Source organism: Mobula birostris, chromosome X (assembly GCF_030028105.1).
Source record: "Mobula birostris isolate sMobBir1 chromosome X, sMobBir1.hap1, whole genome shotgun sequence".
Taxonomy (NCBI): Eukaryota; Metazoa; Chordata; class Chondrichthyes; order Myliobatiformes; family Myliobatidae; genus Mobula; species Mobula birostris.
In genome coordinates, this window is record NC_092402.1 from 69,925,513 (window position 1) to 69,943,074 (window position 17,562).

The 17,562-nt window shown below is 42.7% G+C and overlaps 1 protein-coding gene across 9 annotated transcripts in view; it reads left to right on the top strand.

Moving 5' to 3' along the window:
- LOC140191620 (polypeptide N-acetylgalactosaminyltransferase 6-like) overlaps positions 1-17,562 on the top strand; it is an 84,461-nt gene that overhangs the window by 43,839 nt on the left and 23,060 nt on the right. For all 9 annotated transcript variants that reach the window (XM_072249182.1, XM_072249177.1, XM_072249185.1 and 6 more), the window contains 4 exons: positions 449-1,061; positions 1,743-1,915; positions 8,202-8,351; positions 14,404-14,638. In XM_072249182.1, coding sequence (XP_072105283.1) covers positions 571-1,061; positions 1,743-1,915; positions 8,202-8,351; positions 14,404-14,638 — 1,049 coding nt within the window. In that variant the 5' untranslated portion in view covers positions 449-570. The remainder of the gene's footprint in view (positions 1-448; positions 1,062-1,742; positions 1,916-8,201; positions 8,352-14,403; positions 14,639-17,562) is intronic.

The following is a 17,562-nucleotide window of genomic DNA, read 5'->3' on the forward strand; positions in this document are numbered from 1 at the left end:
GTTCCACTTGCTTTAACCTTATTTATTTTAATGTTTTAGGGTACCTGACTGCGGCCTTTTGGAAAATTAAGATGAATTCAGATGTGTTGCTTTGTGCAGGTGTATTGAACTATTTTACTCTGTTACCTAAGATGGTTAACCAGGGCTTCAGTTACAGCTGCAGTGACCATGACTAACTGTGCAGTTAATTATTTTGTGTAACATGTTATCATTCTTGATATGGTGCACTGTATGTAAGGCAAATAGAATTGCATCTTTAATGCAGTCAAGTTTGTCTTTTGGAGTTTATAGTGCAGACTGGAGAAATAAGTACATACACTTACCTCCCTACACTGTTGCACACAGGAGTGGCCATAATCCTTACAAGAGGCAAGAAGGGAGAAGATTAAGGTTTGGAAGGCTTGTCATGTCTTTTAACATTGAAGTAAATGAGTTTTTTTTATTTCAGATCCATGCATCAGAACTTTCAAAACAGATTAATGGAGTGGCCTTCTTCGTTGTGAATAAAACCATTTGGTTCCATAAGATATCTGAGCAGCACCATTATTCTGTAACATTTAACCAGAAACTATGAGGCTATTTTTTAGGAAACGATTTGGTCCAGCAAAACTTGCTATGGTCAGTATAATATTTATGATATTTTTATTCATACTCCAAAGAGATGTAGTCAAGCAGAGCCCAAAGGATGAATCTTGGTTTAGGGACTTAACAGGCAGGAAAGACAAAATGCTGGGACTTATGTTTGGAGCAGTGAACAATATCCGAGATTCAATGCCCAAGTTTCAGATTATTGCTCCAGATCGAGGCAAAGAGGTTGCTGATGACAACAAGAACTGTTTACCAGGATTTTACACTGCAGCAGAATTGAAGACTTTCCTTCCTCGCCCTCCTGAAGATCCCAACGCACCTGGTGCTGATGCAAAGGCTTTTCATACAGATAATCTCTCCCCAGAACAGCAGAAGGAGAAAGACCGTGGTTTTGAAAAGCATTGTTTCAACGCCTATGCCAGTGACCGCATCTCCTTGCACAGGAGCCTGGGACCAGACACACGACCTCCAGAGTAGGTTATTTCATACTTCTATTGTGAAGAGCTTTTATGGGGAGGGATGTTTGTTTGGTTAATAGCTTGTGCTCAGCATTGTTAAAATTATCAATGCTGGGAAATGGAAATTTTCGCAATTTAGGAACTCAGTTTCAACTTTAAGCAAGATACAAAAAGGGTCCATCTGCAGTATATGGCCTGATGTCTCAAAGTATTGTATTAGTGCAAAATGACTTGTCCTGCAAAACCTCCCCACTACAAATCCAGCATACACATTCCCTTTCACTGTCAAATGGGGATGGATTACTGCTGTTGACCCATTCTGACCAAGGAAGCCACCGAGCTTTTTTCCTGTAGGACCTCTGAAATCAAATGGATGGGTCAAAGTCAACTCTATCAGACTGGGTGACAAATAGAAACTTTTGGTGGATGAGCCCAGATCCTTCCCCTTCTCAGAAAATATTCTGCAGATTAAAGGGGATCTCCTCTCTATGAAGCGTAATTTCCCCTTGCAAAAGCTTTCCTTATTTTCAGCTCCTTAGACTCCACAAAACCTGTCCCAACTTGAAGAGGTAAATGCTTTTTTCCCAATCTATGTGGTGCAGACTTTCTGGAGTAAATTCAATACTTGCACTTGGTTACTTTAAAAGCATTCTGTAGGCTAAGATTTCTCAACTCTTTTTGTGTTGCTTTGTGCAGGTGTATTGAACAGAGATTCAGGCGTTGTCCTCCTCTACCTTCAACCAGTGTGATTATAGTGTTCCACAACGAGGCCTGGTCCACCTTGCTGAGGACCGTGTATAGTGTGATGCATACTTCCCCAGCCATACTCTTAAAAGAAATCCTATTAGTGGATGATGCCAGCACAGATGGTGAGTTTTTTTAAAAACTAGAGAGCACTGCTGCATTTAAAGTGCCTTGTGTTTGAGTTTGGAAAAAAATTAATTTAAAAAAAACCTAGTAGTATTGATAAAGTTTAAGGGAATGGGGGATTCTCAGATTCCTATAAACAATGGATTCAGTACTGACTATGTCTGTAACTGCAATGTGTTTGAATAATGTCTCACAGCTGCTTTCTTTGGAGCAAGATAAGGGTTAAGGTTCGTCCAGATCCACATCAGATGTCTCTGAGCTTTTCACACCTTTTGATTTTGACAAAAAGCAGCACCTGATAGAAATTAGACAGAACATTCCTTTCTTAATTAAAGCACAAATTTGACGGATGTTCTGATCTTTGTAATTAAGTTGTGGCTCCAGCAAACCAGGTAGGACATTCCTTTTCTTTAATTAAGGTGGCTGGAGTGTCTAACAAATTGATTGTATCAATAGTCCATTGACTTGGCTGGAATGGTTATCAAACTGATTGTTCTTTTGTATCGGTGGCCTTATAACTTCTGACAATTCTGACATCGGGCAGTGAACTTATAGAACCGCCAGGGAGATGAGAAAGGGTCTCTCCCTGATGTTGGGTCCAAGTTCACTCGCCAGCTGAGCTCGAAGAAATAAACGGGTGAAAAGATAAGTAACAATGTTTTTGTACTGTTGTTATTTGATCCAGCGAAGTTACGTTTACAGTATTCTTACTGAATTTATTCATATATGATCATAATCCCATGACGGAAATATATGTCAGGCACTTAAAGCCCCTAATCGAATCATGGCACTGGCAGATTCCCTAGTGGGTAAGTGGATAAATGGCATAGGACTAAACCACACAAATTGGGAAGATCCCATCAGTGCCCCTTCTGGCCTCTTATTAGTTGACCTTATCCAGTTTCTGCTCAACTTTCTTGGCTTCATTTGGGGTACAGGGTAGTTCCAATTTTTCAAGTCTTTTGTAAATGTAACCCCTCATCTCTGTAAAATCCTAGTGCATTTACCCTTGCTGAAGTGTCCAATACTCTTGCTGCAGCTTGACGTTTAAGTAACGTTTAAGATATGGGACAGATTGGCGGGTCTTTGCCTATCAGACATGGTTCATGCTTGGGTGTTTTATACATGCAGGTATACAACACCCAAGCATGAACCATGTCTGATAGGCAAAGACCTGCCAATCTGTCCCATATCTTAAATGTTACTTATTTCATGGCTGTAGCTTCTTTAGTTCTCTCCTTATTCATGACCCATATCTGATTTTCCCATTGTTAAAATCTTAACAACTTAGCTTGGTTCTTTCTCTCAAAATGTTTTTGGCCTTTCACTCTGTACCAGGGAAGAGCTTTTCTATCTCTGCTTCAACCCCCCCCACTCCCCAACCAACTTCCTGCTACTGGTCATAGCTGCAAAAAGTGGAAGTATTCTTTTATTTTTCATCCTGGTTATCATCGTCCTTAGTTTGCATAGCATTTGCCACATGACTGCTCTACAGTGGGACTATGATTATCAGCACAGCGTAGGAGTTCCAGGTAGCAGAACTGCTGAGTACTGTGAACCTCTGCTTTAAACATGTTCCTTGCACATCCCATCCTTTTAATTTTGCCCCTGGTCCAGCACCCCCCACAACCCTGTCCAGGTCCTCTGCATAAATTGTGAGAACCTTCCCCTCTCTGTTATAAACATATCCACCCCAGAGCAATAGTTGGAATGTTTCCATATGGGTTGGAGATGGATCTTGTTTCTGTGCGTAGATAAAAAGCTGAACTGTATTGAAAAAAGACTGATTCAGTGTTCAGAGTTAACATGTTCACTGTGGGCTTTGTATTTTATCAGCAGCAGATAAAGAACAAAGATTGTACAGCAGCAAGGGGTGGCGGGAAATGGAGCCCTGCATTCCCCACTGCAGCCTAACTTATTCGCTGTAATGCCTCCCACCTCCTTGGCTGTTATGCAAATATTGTATGTGACTAAAATTAAGCTCCAGTAATTTCACACGTTAAACTATAGCAGCCGGATTCCTTCCCCCTTTCTGAGTTTAGACGAAGCTGCATGCACTTTGATCTCTGGGGTAGAGAAATGATTGCTTTCAGACAGTTAACGTCCCACTGATCTCCTGTTCCTCCCCCCCTAAGCCCAGCTGCCTTTCTATTCACTTGACAAAATAGCATGTTTCGCCAGTTAAGATCTGTACTGGCTTAGAAAATGAAAACCTGTCTGTACATGGACGATGTCACCGTCTTCTGCTCTGATCTGAGGTCAGTTCACAGGTTGATTGGCATCTGCGTACAGTTTGAGCTAGCGTCGGGGGCCAGGGTCAACCGCACGAAGAGCGAAGCCATGCTCTTCGGCAACTGGCCCGACCGATCCAGTGTCCCCTTCACCATCAGGTCCGATCACGTGAAGGTGTTGGGGATCTGGTTCGGAGGGGCCGAGGCATGCAACAAGAACTGGCAGGAGCGGACTGCCAAGGTGAAACAGAAACTGGGACTGTGGGGAGGGCGCTCCCTGTCGATAACGGGCAAGAACCTGGTCATCAGGTGTGAGGTGCTCTCAGGGCTGCTGTACTTGGCGCAGGTGTGGCCCGTCCCCCGCTCCTACGGCTCGGAAATCACCCGAGCTGTCTTCAGATTCGTCTGGGGATCCAAGATGGAGCGGGTGAGACGGACCGTCATGCACAAGTCCCTGGACAACGGGGGCAAGAACGTCCCCAATGTCGCCCTCACCCTGATGGCCAGCTTCGTATGTGGCTGCATCAGGTTGTGTGTAGAGCCCAGGTATGTGGGCACCAAGTACCACTATGTGCCCAGGTTCTACCTGTCGCCCTGGCTACGAAGGATGGGTCTGGCCCCACTCCCGCGCAACGCCCCCGTCAGCTGGTTGTTGCCGCCATACCAGTCCTTCGTAGAAAAGTTCTTCCAGGAGAACGCCTTTGACCACAGGGCCATCAGGCAGTGGTCGGCACGTAATGTCCTGCAGGCACTGCAGGAGAAGGACGTGATGGACACAGTGGGGTGGTTCCCTGAGCAGACTGTCCAGTTCATCTGGCAAAATGCCTCATCGCCAGACCTCACCAACAGGCACCAAGACCTCGCCTGGCTGGCGGTGAGAGGGGCCCTCCCAGTCAGAGCCCTCCTGTACGCCCGGAATGTCGTCCCCGCACCCCGCTGCCCACGGGAGGACTGCAGTGAGGAGGAGTCTGTGATCCACCTCTTTGCACACTGCCAGTTCGCAAAGAGGGTGTGGAGGAGGATGGACGGGCTAGTGTCACATTTCATCCCCAGCAGCTGCGTAACAGAGGACTCTCTGATCTACGGGCTGTTCCTGGGGACGCACGCAGAGACCAACATCCGGTGCTGCTGGCAGATCATCAACTTGGCCCGAAACTTGATGATTTTTGTCTGTGGGAGAATGCTGCCGACTGGCACATTCTCGGCTGCAGGAGTACGTGCTGAGGGACACACTGAAACTCGGTGCAGCCACCGCAAGGGTCCAGAGGGGAAGGACCACAGTTTAGGGTTCTTCTCCCGTGGGAGTGGGAGGGGTCAGGTGGCAGGGAGTATACCCCTCAACAATGATGTGGTAAGGTGAACCAACGGAGTGCCACGTGGGTGGCCAAAAGTGTGGATATCTAGAGACTATAAGGGAAACGTATGTAAGGATTGAGAGTCATTGAATGGTTTATTGTAGATAATTTTATTTTTGAATAAAGTATATTTTGAAATTTAAAAAAAAATTTAGAGATACAGCACAGTAACAGGCCCCTCTGGCCCAAAGACCCTGCACTGCCCAGATACACCCATGTGACCAATCAATCTACTAATCTTGCATTTTTGTAGCGTGGGAGGAAGCAGGACCACCTAGAGGAAACCTACGCAGTCCTGGGGACAAGATATGAGCTCCTTAGAGACAGCAGTGGAATTGAACTCAGTTCGCTGGTGCTGTAATAGTGTTACACTAACCGTTACGCTTAAAATTTAGTAACAGACTACTATGGTTGATTGAAACTTGTTGCTGTGGCCAAGATGATCTTGTACAGTCAATGGTGTAAATGTACCACACTCGTGGAAAATGTTAGTTGGCCCATTGGTAAGTTCCGAGAGAGTACAGTGGAAATTTGAGGGGGAAAGGATTGGTCTTGCTTCTAACTGCTCACATTTCTGATCTGATCACCCTACTAGAGAGAACACTTTATCTGTTCCTACTCTATTTTATTCCTATATTATTTTAGTCAAAGAGAGGTAGATTTGTATCTATATAGCACCTTTGATGACCTCTGCATTCCAAAACACTGTGATGTAATAAACACAGCAGCTATTTCATGAGCAATAAATTCCCACTAAATAGCAACGTGATACTGGCCAGATTAGCTGTATTAATGTGTTGGCAGAGACAAATGTTGATCAGGAAATCTGGGATGATTCCCCAGCTCCTCTTCAAAATAATATCATAGATTCTTTTATGTCCACCTGAAAGAACAAGACAAGATTACGTACAAATCATCCTCATAATTGAACCCATTTAGCCTATGTTTGGTTCTCATAACCTTCCATAAAAAAATTTAAACCACATCATTCTCTTTTCCTCTTCACCCACTCGGTCTAATTGCGATCTCTTTTGTGTCACCCTTCAAAGGCTTAGAGGCTGCAGTGGAGTGGGATGGGGGATGTGTGGAGATGAGAGTAGACAGGACAGTTTAATGGGTTTAAACAGGAGATTCTGCAGATGCTGGAAATCTTGAGCAAAACCCAAAATGCTGGAGGGGAATAACCAGTTGACATTTTGGGCCGAGACACTTAATCCTTATCGAAGAGCCTTAGTGATGCAGCATCAGTCTACGATGAAGTTGTTTCTTTTTAAGTGTTTTGCCAAAGCTAAATGCTCAACCACCTGAAAAAAAAGATCAATTTGATTGTTAAGCTAAATCCTATTAATTACACAAATGGCTCCCAAGGGAGTTGAAAATGCTACACTCATGTTCATGTGTTTCATTTACCCAATTGTGCAGTTATAAAGTTTAAACTACAGTACTTGTTTTATATATGGTATTTTCATTTGCGATGACCAAGGCAGCCTAGTTTTTAGACAAGTCTTTTGGTGGCTAAAATGTAAATATTCATTTTTAACTGGATTTCATTGAAGCAGCACAATAAAATAACTAAAAATATATTGAAAAGGTGTAGAATTAAATGAATGACAATGAATATTGATGCGCTGTTGTATCATGAACAGCATTGCAGCCAAGCTTGTTCTTGCCCAATGTCAGTTTCTAATGAGATATAGTGATCATGTAGGAATTTTATTTTCTGTTTCTATCCCATCCCTCACATAATTCAGAGATGCTGAGGCCAATTTGTACACCTTATTTGTTGGGTTGGATTGGATTAGTCAGCTAACAGCACAGAGCAGAGCCTGGATCTGGAGCAAAATTTTTAAAACTGCTGATGCTGGAATCCAAAATCAAAACAGAAAATGCTGGAAGTACTTGGGCAGCACCTGTGGAAAGTGAAACAGAGTTAAAATTGCAGGTTGGAGATCCTTCCTCAAATCTGGGGAAAGGAGAAAACATGGCAGGCTGCAGTGGCCAAGTGGATAAGGCATTGGATTCCCTGCAGTTTGAACCCTGATCACGGTGGATTTACACTTACAGTGAATCTTCATACAGAGGCGATGTTTTGGAAATCATCAGCTGTTTCTGGGTGTCCTTTGTCGTATTCACGGGCGCAATGGGGGATGTGTGGGAATCTTTTGTTTTTTTTGTGTAAAAAAAAAGAGAGGAAATGAGTTCATGTTAAATTGCAGAGAGAGGCATAAGGCAGCCTTGGCTTTGTCTGTCAATAATATTCCCTTCGTCCTATCCATCCCTTACCCACCCTCTGTAACTTAACCTATTTGTTTTCTCTTGGCCACTTCTGATGCGTCTGCCCTGAGACATTAAATGTTTTTCTTTATAAAGTCACGGGTATTTGCTACTTTTATTTGGATCTGGGGACTCCCTGGCACAGCAGTAGGTGTTGCCTTTACCCACTGAGCCCCTGTTAGTACCATTTTGATATAACGTCAAATCTTGACATAATAGATCATGTTGTTTGCTTATATTGTGGCAATTAACATTCTTGCACCTCTAATTAAACAGTAACTATACCATATATACATATAATGGTCTAGCTATTGTTCATTTTAATCCACTCCAGAATATGTCCATTTTGTAAATCGCATTGCTGAGACATGAGTGTAATTGTTCTGTGTTAAAGCAGTGAAACAAAATGAATTTTGATTTTTCAGACGCTTTAAAAGAACAACTGGATGAATATGTAAAGCAGTTTCGGATAGTGAAAGTTATCCGGCAGGTGGAGAGGAAAGGATTAATAACTGCAAGGCTCCTGGGTGCCAGTGAGGCGACAGGAGAAGTGCTAACCTTTCTTGATGCTCACTGTAAGTATATTCCTGTGTCACTTCCCAATATTACATAGACAATTTAATGCAGACTGGGTATCCTGCCCAGAGGTGATCGTGTGGGTTTCCTCCCACGTTTCAATGACGTACGGTTATGGTTAGTGAATTGTGGCCATGCTATGTTGGTGCCAGAAATGTGGCAAAACCTGTGGGGAACTGAATGCAAAAGTAGGGAGGTTTCATTTCACTTATACAACAGACTGGTGAGACACACCCGGAATACTGTGCACAGTATCGATGTCTGTATTTAAGGAAGGATGTAGGTGTGTTGGAAGCAGTCTGTCGAAGGTTTACTGAACTGCAACCTGAAACGGATGGATTGCCTCACCAAGAAACATTGAATAGGTTGGGTTTGTATCTGCTGGAGTTTAGAGGAGTGGAAGGTCATGAGGAGTCAGTGGACAATAGAGATGGAGAAATTGGGTTCTACTATCCTGCCTTTTCTTCCAGTATATAAACATCAAGTGAAATCTTATACCATCCATTCTCATATTAACCAGAAGGCATGATACTAGGTGTAGTTGCAGGATTCCTCTTAAGGATGTGAAGGTTACAAGGAGAAAATGAATTACTGACAGTTGTGTAGATTTTCTGGGTGCTACAGATTAGAAGCAGCAGCCAAGGTGAAGCTTTGAGGTGTGAGAAGCAGTAAGGGAGGTGTCTATATGCTTAGAGACTTGTATTTTAACAGACAGATGTAAGGAGGTGCAAAAGAGGGCTGTGTGTTTCAGATATTTTCTCCCCATCCCCAAAAGAAACCATTTTCCTTGCCCAAAGAAATTGCTTGCAATGTGCTTGAGGTTGTAGAAGGTATAATGTAGATTTTTTTTTCTCTGCTTTGCTTCCCTTTCTCTAAAATCAGCAATATCAACAATATTGCCACTCCTCTCTCCTGCCCCACCCTTTATAGAGAGGACACCTAATTGTGTTTTGTTGTGCCGCCCACGTGATCAATTCTTAATCTCCTGGGCACGTCAACAAGCTGAGGTAGATGTGGGAAATGATCTCCCAGGGAGTACAAGTTATTTCTGCGGTTCAAGAAAGCCCAGGAATCAGTTCCCTGTTAGTTAGATATTGGTACATGTCACAAAGAAGACTTCAAAATGAGAAGAACTGTTCAGCTGATGGGTAAATAAGACTATAAGATATAGGAGCAGAATTAGGCCATTTGGCCCATCGAGTCTGCTCCACCATTTCACCACAGCTGATCCATTTTCCTCCCAACCCCAGTCTCCTGCCTTCTCCCCTGACCAATCAAGAATCTATCAACCTGCCTTAAATGTACATAAAGACTTGTTCCCCACAGCTACCTGTAGCAATGAATTCCACAGATTCACTACTCTAGCTGAAGAAATTCCTCCTCACCTCCATTCTAAAAGGACGCTCCTCTATTCTCAGGCTATGTCCTCTGGTCTCAGACTCTTTCACCACAGGAAACATCCTCTCCACATCCACTCTATCAAGGCCTTTCACCATTCGATAGGTTTCAATGAGGTCACCCCTCATTCTTCTGAGTTCCAGTGAAGACAGGCACAGAGCCATCAAACACTCTTCATATGACAAACCATTTAATCCTGGAAACATTTTTGTGAATCTCCTTTGAACCCTCTCCAATTTCAGCACATCCTTTCTAAGATAAGGGGCAAAACTGATCACGGTACTTCAAGTGAGGCCTCACCAGTGCTTTATAAAGTCTCAACATTACATCCTTGCTTTTATATTCTAGCCCTCTTGAAACGATTACTAACATCACATTTGCCTTCCTCACCACTGACTCAACTGGCAAATTGACCTTGGGAATCCTGCACAAGGACTCCTAAATCCCATTGCACCTCAGAATTTCATATTTTCTCTCCATTTAGTAAATAGTCAACCTTTTAATTTCTTCTACCAAAGTGTATGGTCATACACATCCTGACACTGTATTCCGCCTGCTTCTTCTTGCCCCCTTGTCCTAAACTAAGTCCTTCTGCAGCCTATTTCTTCAAAACTACCTGGCCCTCCACCTACCTTTGTATCAGCTGCAAACTTTGCAACAAAGCGATCAATTCCATCATCCAAATCATTGACCTATATCATAAAAAGAATTGGTCCCAACTCAGACCCCTGTGGAACACCAATAGTCACCAGCAACTAACCAGCAAAGGCTCCCTTCATTCCCACTCTTTGCCTCCTGCCAGTTGGCCACTGCTTTATCCATGCTAGAATCTTTCCTGTAATACCACGGGCTCATAGCTTGTTAAGCAGCCTCATGTGTGGCACCTTGTCAAAGGGCTTCTGAAAATCCAAGTACACAATATGAACCGACTCTCCTTTATCTATCCTGTTTGTTACTTCTTCAAAGACTTCAAACAGATTTGTCAGGTAAGGTTTTCCCTCGAAGAAACTATACTGACTACGGCCTATTTTTTTATGTCCCTCCAAGTGTCCTGAGATCTCATCCTCAATAATGGACTCCAACATCTTCCCAACCACTGAGGTCAGACTAACTGGCCTATAAGTTTCCTTCCTTCTGCCTCTCTTGGAAATGTAATCAGATTCCAATTTAATTCAGTTGACTGTAATGTTACTGAGGTGTAGCTTGTACTGATACCCTTAAGTTGTGAATGAATTCTAAATTTGTTCAATTAAATACCTGGATGAAAAAGTAGAAGGGTGGGTTAGTAGGTTTGCTGATGGGGGTGTTGTGGATAGTGTGCAGGGCTGTCAGCAGGACATCAACGATAGGATGCAAAACTGGGCTGAGAAGTGGCAGATGGGGTTCAACCCAGATAAGTGTGAAGTGGTTCATTTTGGTAGGTCAAATATGATGGCAGAATATAGTATAAATGGTAAGACTCTTGGCAGTGTGGAGGATCTGAGAGAACTTGGGGTCCATGTTGATGGGACACTCAAAGATGCTGCTCAGGTTGACAGTGCTGTTAAGAAGGTGTCTGGTGTGTTGGCATTCAACAACTCTGTGATTGAGTTCAAGAGCCGAGAGGTAATGTTGCAGCTATATAGGACCCTGGTCAGACCCCGCTTGGAGTACTGTGTTCAGTTCTGGTCACCTCACTACAGGAAGGATGTGGAAAGGGTGCAGAGGAGATTTACAGGGATGTTGCCTGGATTGGAGGGCGTGCCTTAGGGGAATAGGTTGAGTGAACTTGGCCTTTTCTCCTTGGATCGACGGAGGATGAGAGGTATCCTGATAAACGTGTATAAGATGATGAGAGGCATTGATCATGTGGATAGTCAGAGGCTTTTTCCCAGGGCTGGAATGGCTAACACAAGAGGGCACAGTTTTAAGGTGCTTGGAAGTAGGTACTGAGGGGATGTCAGAGGTAAGTTTTGCCACACAGAGAGTGGTGGGTGCGTAGAATGTACTACCAGCGGTGGTGGAAGTGGATACAATAGGTTTTTTTAACAGCCTCTTAGATAGGTGCACGGAGCTTCGAAAAATAGAGGGCTCTGCGCTTGGGAAATTCTAGGCAGTTTCTGGAGTAGGTTACACGATCAGCACAACATTGTCAGAATCAGGTTTAGAATTAGATTCATTGTGGGCTGAAGGGCCTGTAATGTACTGTAAATTTCTATGTTCCATGGTCTATGTAAATCACAGCTAGTATTTTGAAGACCAACAAATGAAATCCATTATCATTATTAGCCATTCCTGTTATTTCTGCGTGTCTTTTTACCTGCAAAATTTAAAATGAATTGGAGTCGGGGTCTGACTTTGCAATAAAATTTGAGAAATTGTGCCCACCCTTTTATCAGCAGAGCAAAAGTGACCAACCCCTGAAAGTGGTTACACAAGTAGATAGAGAGGTAAATAAGGCATATGGCATGGTTGTCTTTGTAGTTCTGGGCACTGAGGAAAAAGAACTGGGAAGTCATGTTGCAGCTGTCTAAAACTTGGGTTAGGCTGTACTTAAAAGTATTGTGTGCAGTTCTAGTTGCCTCATTACTGGGAGGATGTTGAAGCTTCGGAGAGGGTACAAAAGAGGTTTACCAGGATGTTGCCTGGACAGCATGAGCTATAGCGAGATGTTAGGTAAAATTGGACTGCTTTCTCTGGGGCATCAGAGGCTAATAGAAATTGATAAAATTATAGATAGGATAGATGGCCAGAATAATTTTTATCCCCAGCGTAGAGATGTCAAAGACTAGATGTCCATTTAAGCTGAGAGGGATAAAGTTCAAAGGAGATGTGTGGGGCAATTTTTTTTACAGTGAGTGGTAAGTGGCGGAAATGGATATGGTAGAGATATTTCTATTATGGACACCAGGCCCAACAAGCCCATGTTGTCCGATTACACCGATGTGATCAATTAACCTACTAACCCATACGTCTTTGGGATGTGGGAGGAAACCGGAGCACCCGGAGGAAATCCACGAGGTCATGGGGAGAACGTACAAACCCTTTACAGACAGCGGTCAGACTGAACCTATTATGCTACCATGCCGCTCATTGGAACTAATCTGTAAAGGCTTTTAGATAAGCAAGTGTATATGCAGGGAACGTTGGGATGTGGATCCTGTGCAGGCAGAAGAAATGTAGTTGAACCTGGCAGTATGGTTGGCACAGATGACGTGGGGTGAAGTTGAACCTCAATGAAAATGAGCTTCTGCAGCATAGCACACCAACTGTTTCCTCATGGGAATTAGAAATTAACATTTGCCACTTTCATGATCAAATGTAGAATTTCAGAAAACTTTCCCTTTTGTCGTGTGCTTTTGATGCCATGGGAATCACAGTTGTTTTACATTGCCATTAATCAGACATCCCACCTCTCCCGGAAGTTCCGGGAGTCTCCCACATATTGATAGTGGCTCCCTGATGCCTGCAAATTATATACAATATCCCTGAAATCGATTTTTTTTTAAAAAGAGAGAGAGAGTGAGAGACCGAGAGCGACAGCGAGCATCCTGATTGGTCTCTCTTTGTGCTAAGTAGACCTATCAGTTTTCTCTGTGGGCGGGCTTTACAGTCAACCTCAAAAATAATGACAGTGTTGCTCGCTGCACTGTTTGCAGCAGTGACTTTTCTATTGCCCATGGTGGGTTAAAATGTAAAAGGCATGTTGAGGTGAGTTTAACAGGTGTCATTCGTTCATTAGCATAGCTAACACTATTTAAACTAGCAGGCTAGCTGCTAAGGAGCTACTCTGTTGATGTCCTACGTGATGAGGCCAAACTCCCTGTAGACTTGCTTAAAGTTGTAATAGAATAAACATAATGTAAGTACATATTTTAATGTCACATTTTCTGCATATACCCAACTTGGTTTACAGATTAGACAAAATCACTAAACAAAGTATTACATACACCCTTGGAGGTCAACCGGGGGGTGGGGGAGGGGGGAATATTGGGTTGCAGGGGGCGGGGATGCTACCTCCCTGAAATGGTGGTGCTAGCTCCCTGAAACGAGTTTTTGCAGGGTTCGATGTCTGTATTAACTGAGCCAAAAAACTATTCTAGATTCAGATGTAGGGCACTGTGACTAACATTGATCATTAGTAAAATTTATTAAATATGTTGACAGTTCAATGAAGAAAAACAGAGTAATGTCAATTTGAAAGAGCTGTGCAGAAACCAAACTCTGGACCGGAAAATGTCTGGGTTACCCTTGGCTGATGCAATGCGGTGGAGGGGGAAAATGAGGAAGTAACTGTCTAGAAGGGCAGAAGTTGTCGAACTACATCTAAAGGAACTTGTCCAGGAAGTGAGACTATGGAAGGAAGGCAGTTGATTGGGATTACAGAGAAACCAGTTTTGTCAGTAACAAAACCTGGCAGATGGATTAGATAGGCAAATCTGAAACAAAAATGGAACATGTTGGCAATACTTTCAGTAGGCTGATAATATCTGTGGAGGAAGAAAGAGAACTGATATTTCCAACGTGTTTTGTTTGTTATACAGCTCTCTGGTTTGGCTTATCTGCATGCCAACAATATTGCTTTCTGGAAATGGAGAAAGAAAGATTGGAGATGGGGAAAATTCTTTTGCTTAAGGTTTACATAAAAGTATTTTCTAATCTCTCAATATTTAGGTGAGTGCTTTGGTGGCTGGTTGGAACCTTTGCTGGGAAGAATAGCTGAAAATTACACTGCTGTGGTGAGCCCAGACATCACCACCATTGATCTTAATACATTTGAGGTGTCCAAACCAGTCCAGTATGAAAGACACCACAACCGCGGTAACTTTGACTGGAGTTTGTCATTTGGATGGGAAGCTCTTCCACCTCATGAAATAGCAAGAAGAAAAGATGAAACGTATCCCATCAAGTGAGTGTTTTTTGTGTTTATTGACTTTTTGCATTCAATACCTTGCGTGCAAAATGGAATGGTACACCCAAGGATTGTTAAATTGTTTTTTTAAAAAAAGATTGATAACCTGTAGAATTGTTAAAAGCACAGAGGTAGGCCACTTGGCCCATTGGGTTCCTGCTAGCTCCTTTGTAGATTAATTTATTCTTAACTAATTTCTCTGTTCTTGTGCAGAGCCCTGTAAATTATTCTCAAGAGCCCACTTATTTATTTATTTTGAAAACACTGGATCAGTTCTGTTTCACCATCATTTTAAGGCAACGAGTCTAATCATAGTCATCCATTAGTTTGCATCCCCACTGTCGCTTTTTGTTTTGTCTTTTATCTCTGTCCACTGGTCTCTGAAACACCACAGTGGCACAGTGGTTACTATCGTGTTCTACAGTGCCAGTGATCAGAAAATGGGGGTTCAATTCCCTCCACTGTCTGTCAGGTGTTTGTACATTTTTCCTGTAACTGCACGGGTTTCCCCTGGTGCTCCCATTTTCTCCTACATTCCAGAAAGACATACAGGTTAGGGTTAGTAAGTTGCAGGCATGCTATGTTGGTGCCAGAAGCAGGGAGACATTTGCAGGCTGCCTCCAGCACATCCTCGGGCTAAGTTGGTTGTTGACACAAATGATGCATTTCACTGAATAATTTGATGTACATATGACAAATAAAGCTAATCTTTAAAAAAAAAAATCCTCTTAAATAATGCTACATCTAAGCCAGTTGTGATCTTGTACACTTTTAGAAAATCTCTTCAGAACTTTCTATGCTCTGAGAAGCACAACAGCAACTTTTCCATTCTAACCCAGTAGCTGAATTCCAGTAAAACTTTTCCACATCCTCTTGGGGCTCTGCACAACACTCCGATGGTATATTGTGGTGACAGTGTATTCAAGTTGGGGTCCAATAATAGTTCAACATAACCTCCTTGTTTTTTTTACCTGGTGCTTCTATTTAAGAAACCTAGAATCCACACGCCTTGCTGAACATTCTCAGAATCCTGCCACTATCAAAAAAACATTGCACATATACAGCCAGGATCTCCTGTCCTTTAGAATGGTCACTTTATCTATATTTCTCATAATTTATTACCCATACTGCCAGGCCAGCTTATTTATGTCCTCCTGCAGGCCCACTCTTAGGTTAATTCCTAATGGCCAGCCCCCAGCTGTCCTATGCGCATTATATCCTAGCCTACCAGTGTTGCCAAACACTGCAGAACGAAGTCCCATCGGTATGATGAGTGACAGGAGAATCCAGAGGTGAAAGAATAATCTGCTAAATCATTACACCAACAGAGCAGCAACTGGTTCTCATAGACGTCAAAAATCTCTCTTGTACAATATATCAAAAAATAGTGACATTGTTACTGCGTGAGAATGCTTCACTTGGACAGGATGCCACATTTTAGTGGGTGGCTTAATGGAGTCAGTGCCCTTATTTCACCCTATGTCATTTATATAAAAAAAAATCCATTTCTCTGACCAACAAGGGAGAGGTCTTTTTTTAAACTTTTTTTGCCCCAGATGTTGTGCATGAAGAATGGGAAATTTTGCAAGGTACCGTGGGTAATGGGCGGGGTAGCTTGGCATCCAAGAACATTGAACCATGGTTCAAGAAGAGACTGGTGCCGATGAACATGAGGGGGTTGGGGGGGGCATCAACAAATGACAAGACAGAGGAAAAGTCCATAAATTATCAAGTATCTTTCACTGTACACTTATCTACACTTCAAAGTGGTCGCTGAGATAAACCCATTGCAGAGGTCAAAAATGTGGTTGTGGTTGAAGCTTGCTTGACTCTTAACCTCTGCGGGTTTTCCTTGCTTTTTAAGTAAATGGATGGTGTATTGACACTTGTTCCCACCCATACCTTACAGGCTATAATTATCAAAATAATTACTGTACCAAAGAAATACAGCTGTGACGTTGCTGGGGTGAAATTGCACCCGAGTACAATCTTTTACTTGTATTAAATATTTTTAATTATATATTTTTCTGTATAACCTATTTTCCTCTTTTTGGCTGTGGGACAACTGTCTTTATTATAATTGTATGTAATCTGAAAAGCATGCCTTCCCCATAATAGTTGATTTTTAATTTGATTTCAAGTGAATATTAGAACCAAAGGCAAAGAAATTTTTTAAAATGGCAAGTGTGAGAATGGTACTGGGACCAACCACAAGAAATGTTAGTGGCCTTTGAGGAGTAAATCTGTGTGATATACCACGCTATTGATGGAGCAGGCCCCATTCGTGAAGGTCCAAGCTAATGTGGGATAATGTTTGGGAAATGTGGATATGGTTTGGGGGGGTGGGTGGGGTGGTTCAGGGTGCAAGGAGATGATCAGCAAACAACTTCAGGAGCTGCCAGAGTCATGCATGTTAGTGAAGCCTTTTGATATCGCTGGCAACTTTCTTGCTGTGATTTTGTAACTAGTTTTAATAACCTGTCTTTGAGGAGCAATTCTGATTCCTATCATTTCCAGTTTGAAAGATTGGCCAAAATGACACTTGTATGATGCTGTTTTATTTTTTCTCTCTCCCTAAACTTTGTTTCCAAGGATAATAATTTAACTAATGAGTTGAAGATTTTCAGGCTGAGTCCGAATTTGCCAGGAAATTTTACCATTTGTAATGATGCACTTCTTGTAAAAGGAGAGGGGCCAGAGGAGGTTCACAATAATGATCCTAGAATAAAAGGGTTAACATATGAGGAACGTTTGATGGCTCTGGGTCTGTACTCACTTGAATTTAGAAGAATGGTGGTGGCGGTGGGGGGGGGGGGGGGGAAATGTCCTTGAACCCTACTGAATCTTGAAAGGCCTGGATAGAGTGGATGTGAAGAGGATGTTTCCAATAGTGGGAAACTCTGGGACCAGGGGACACAGCC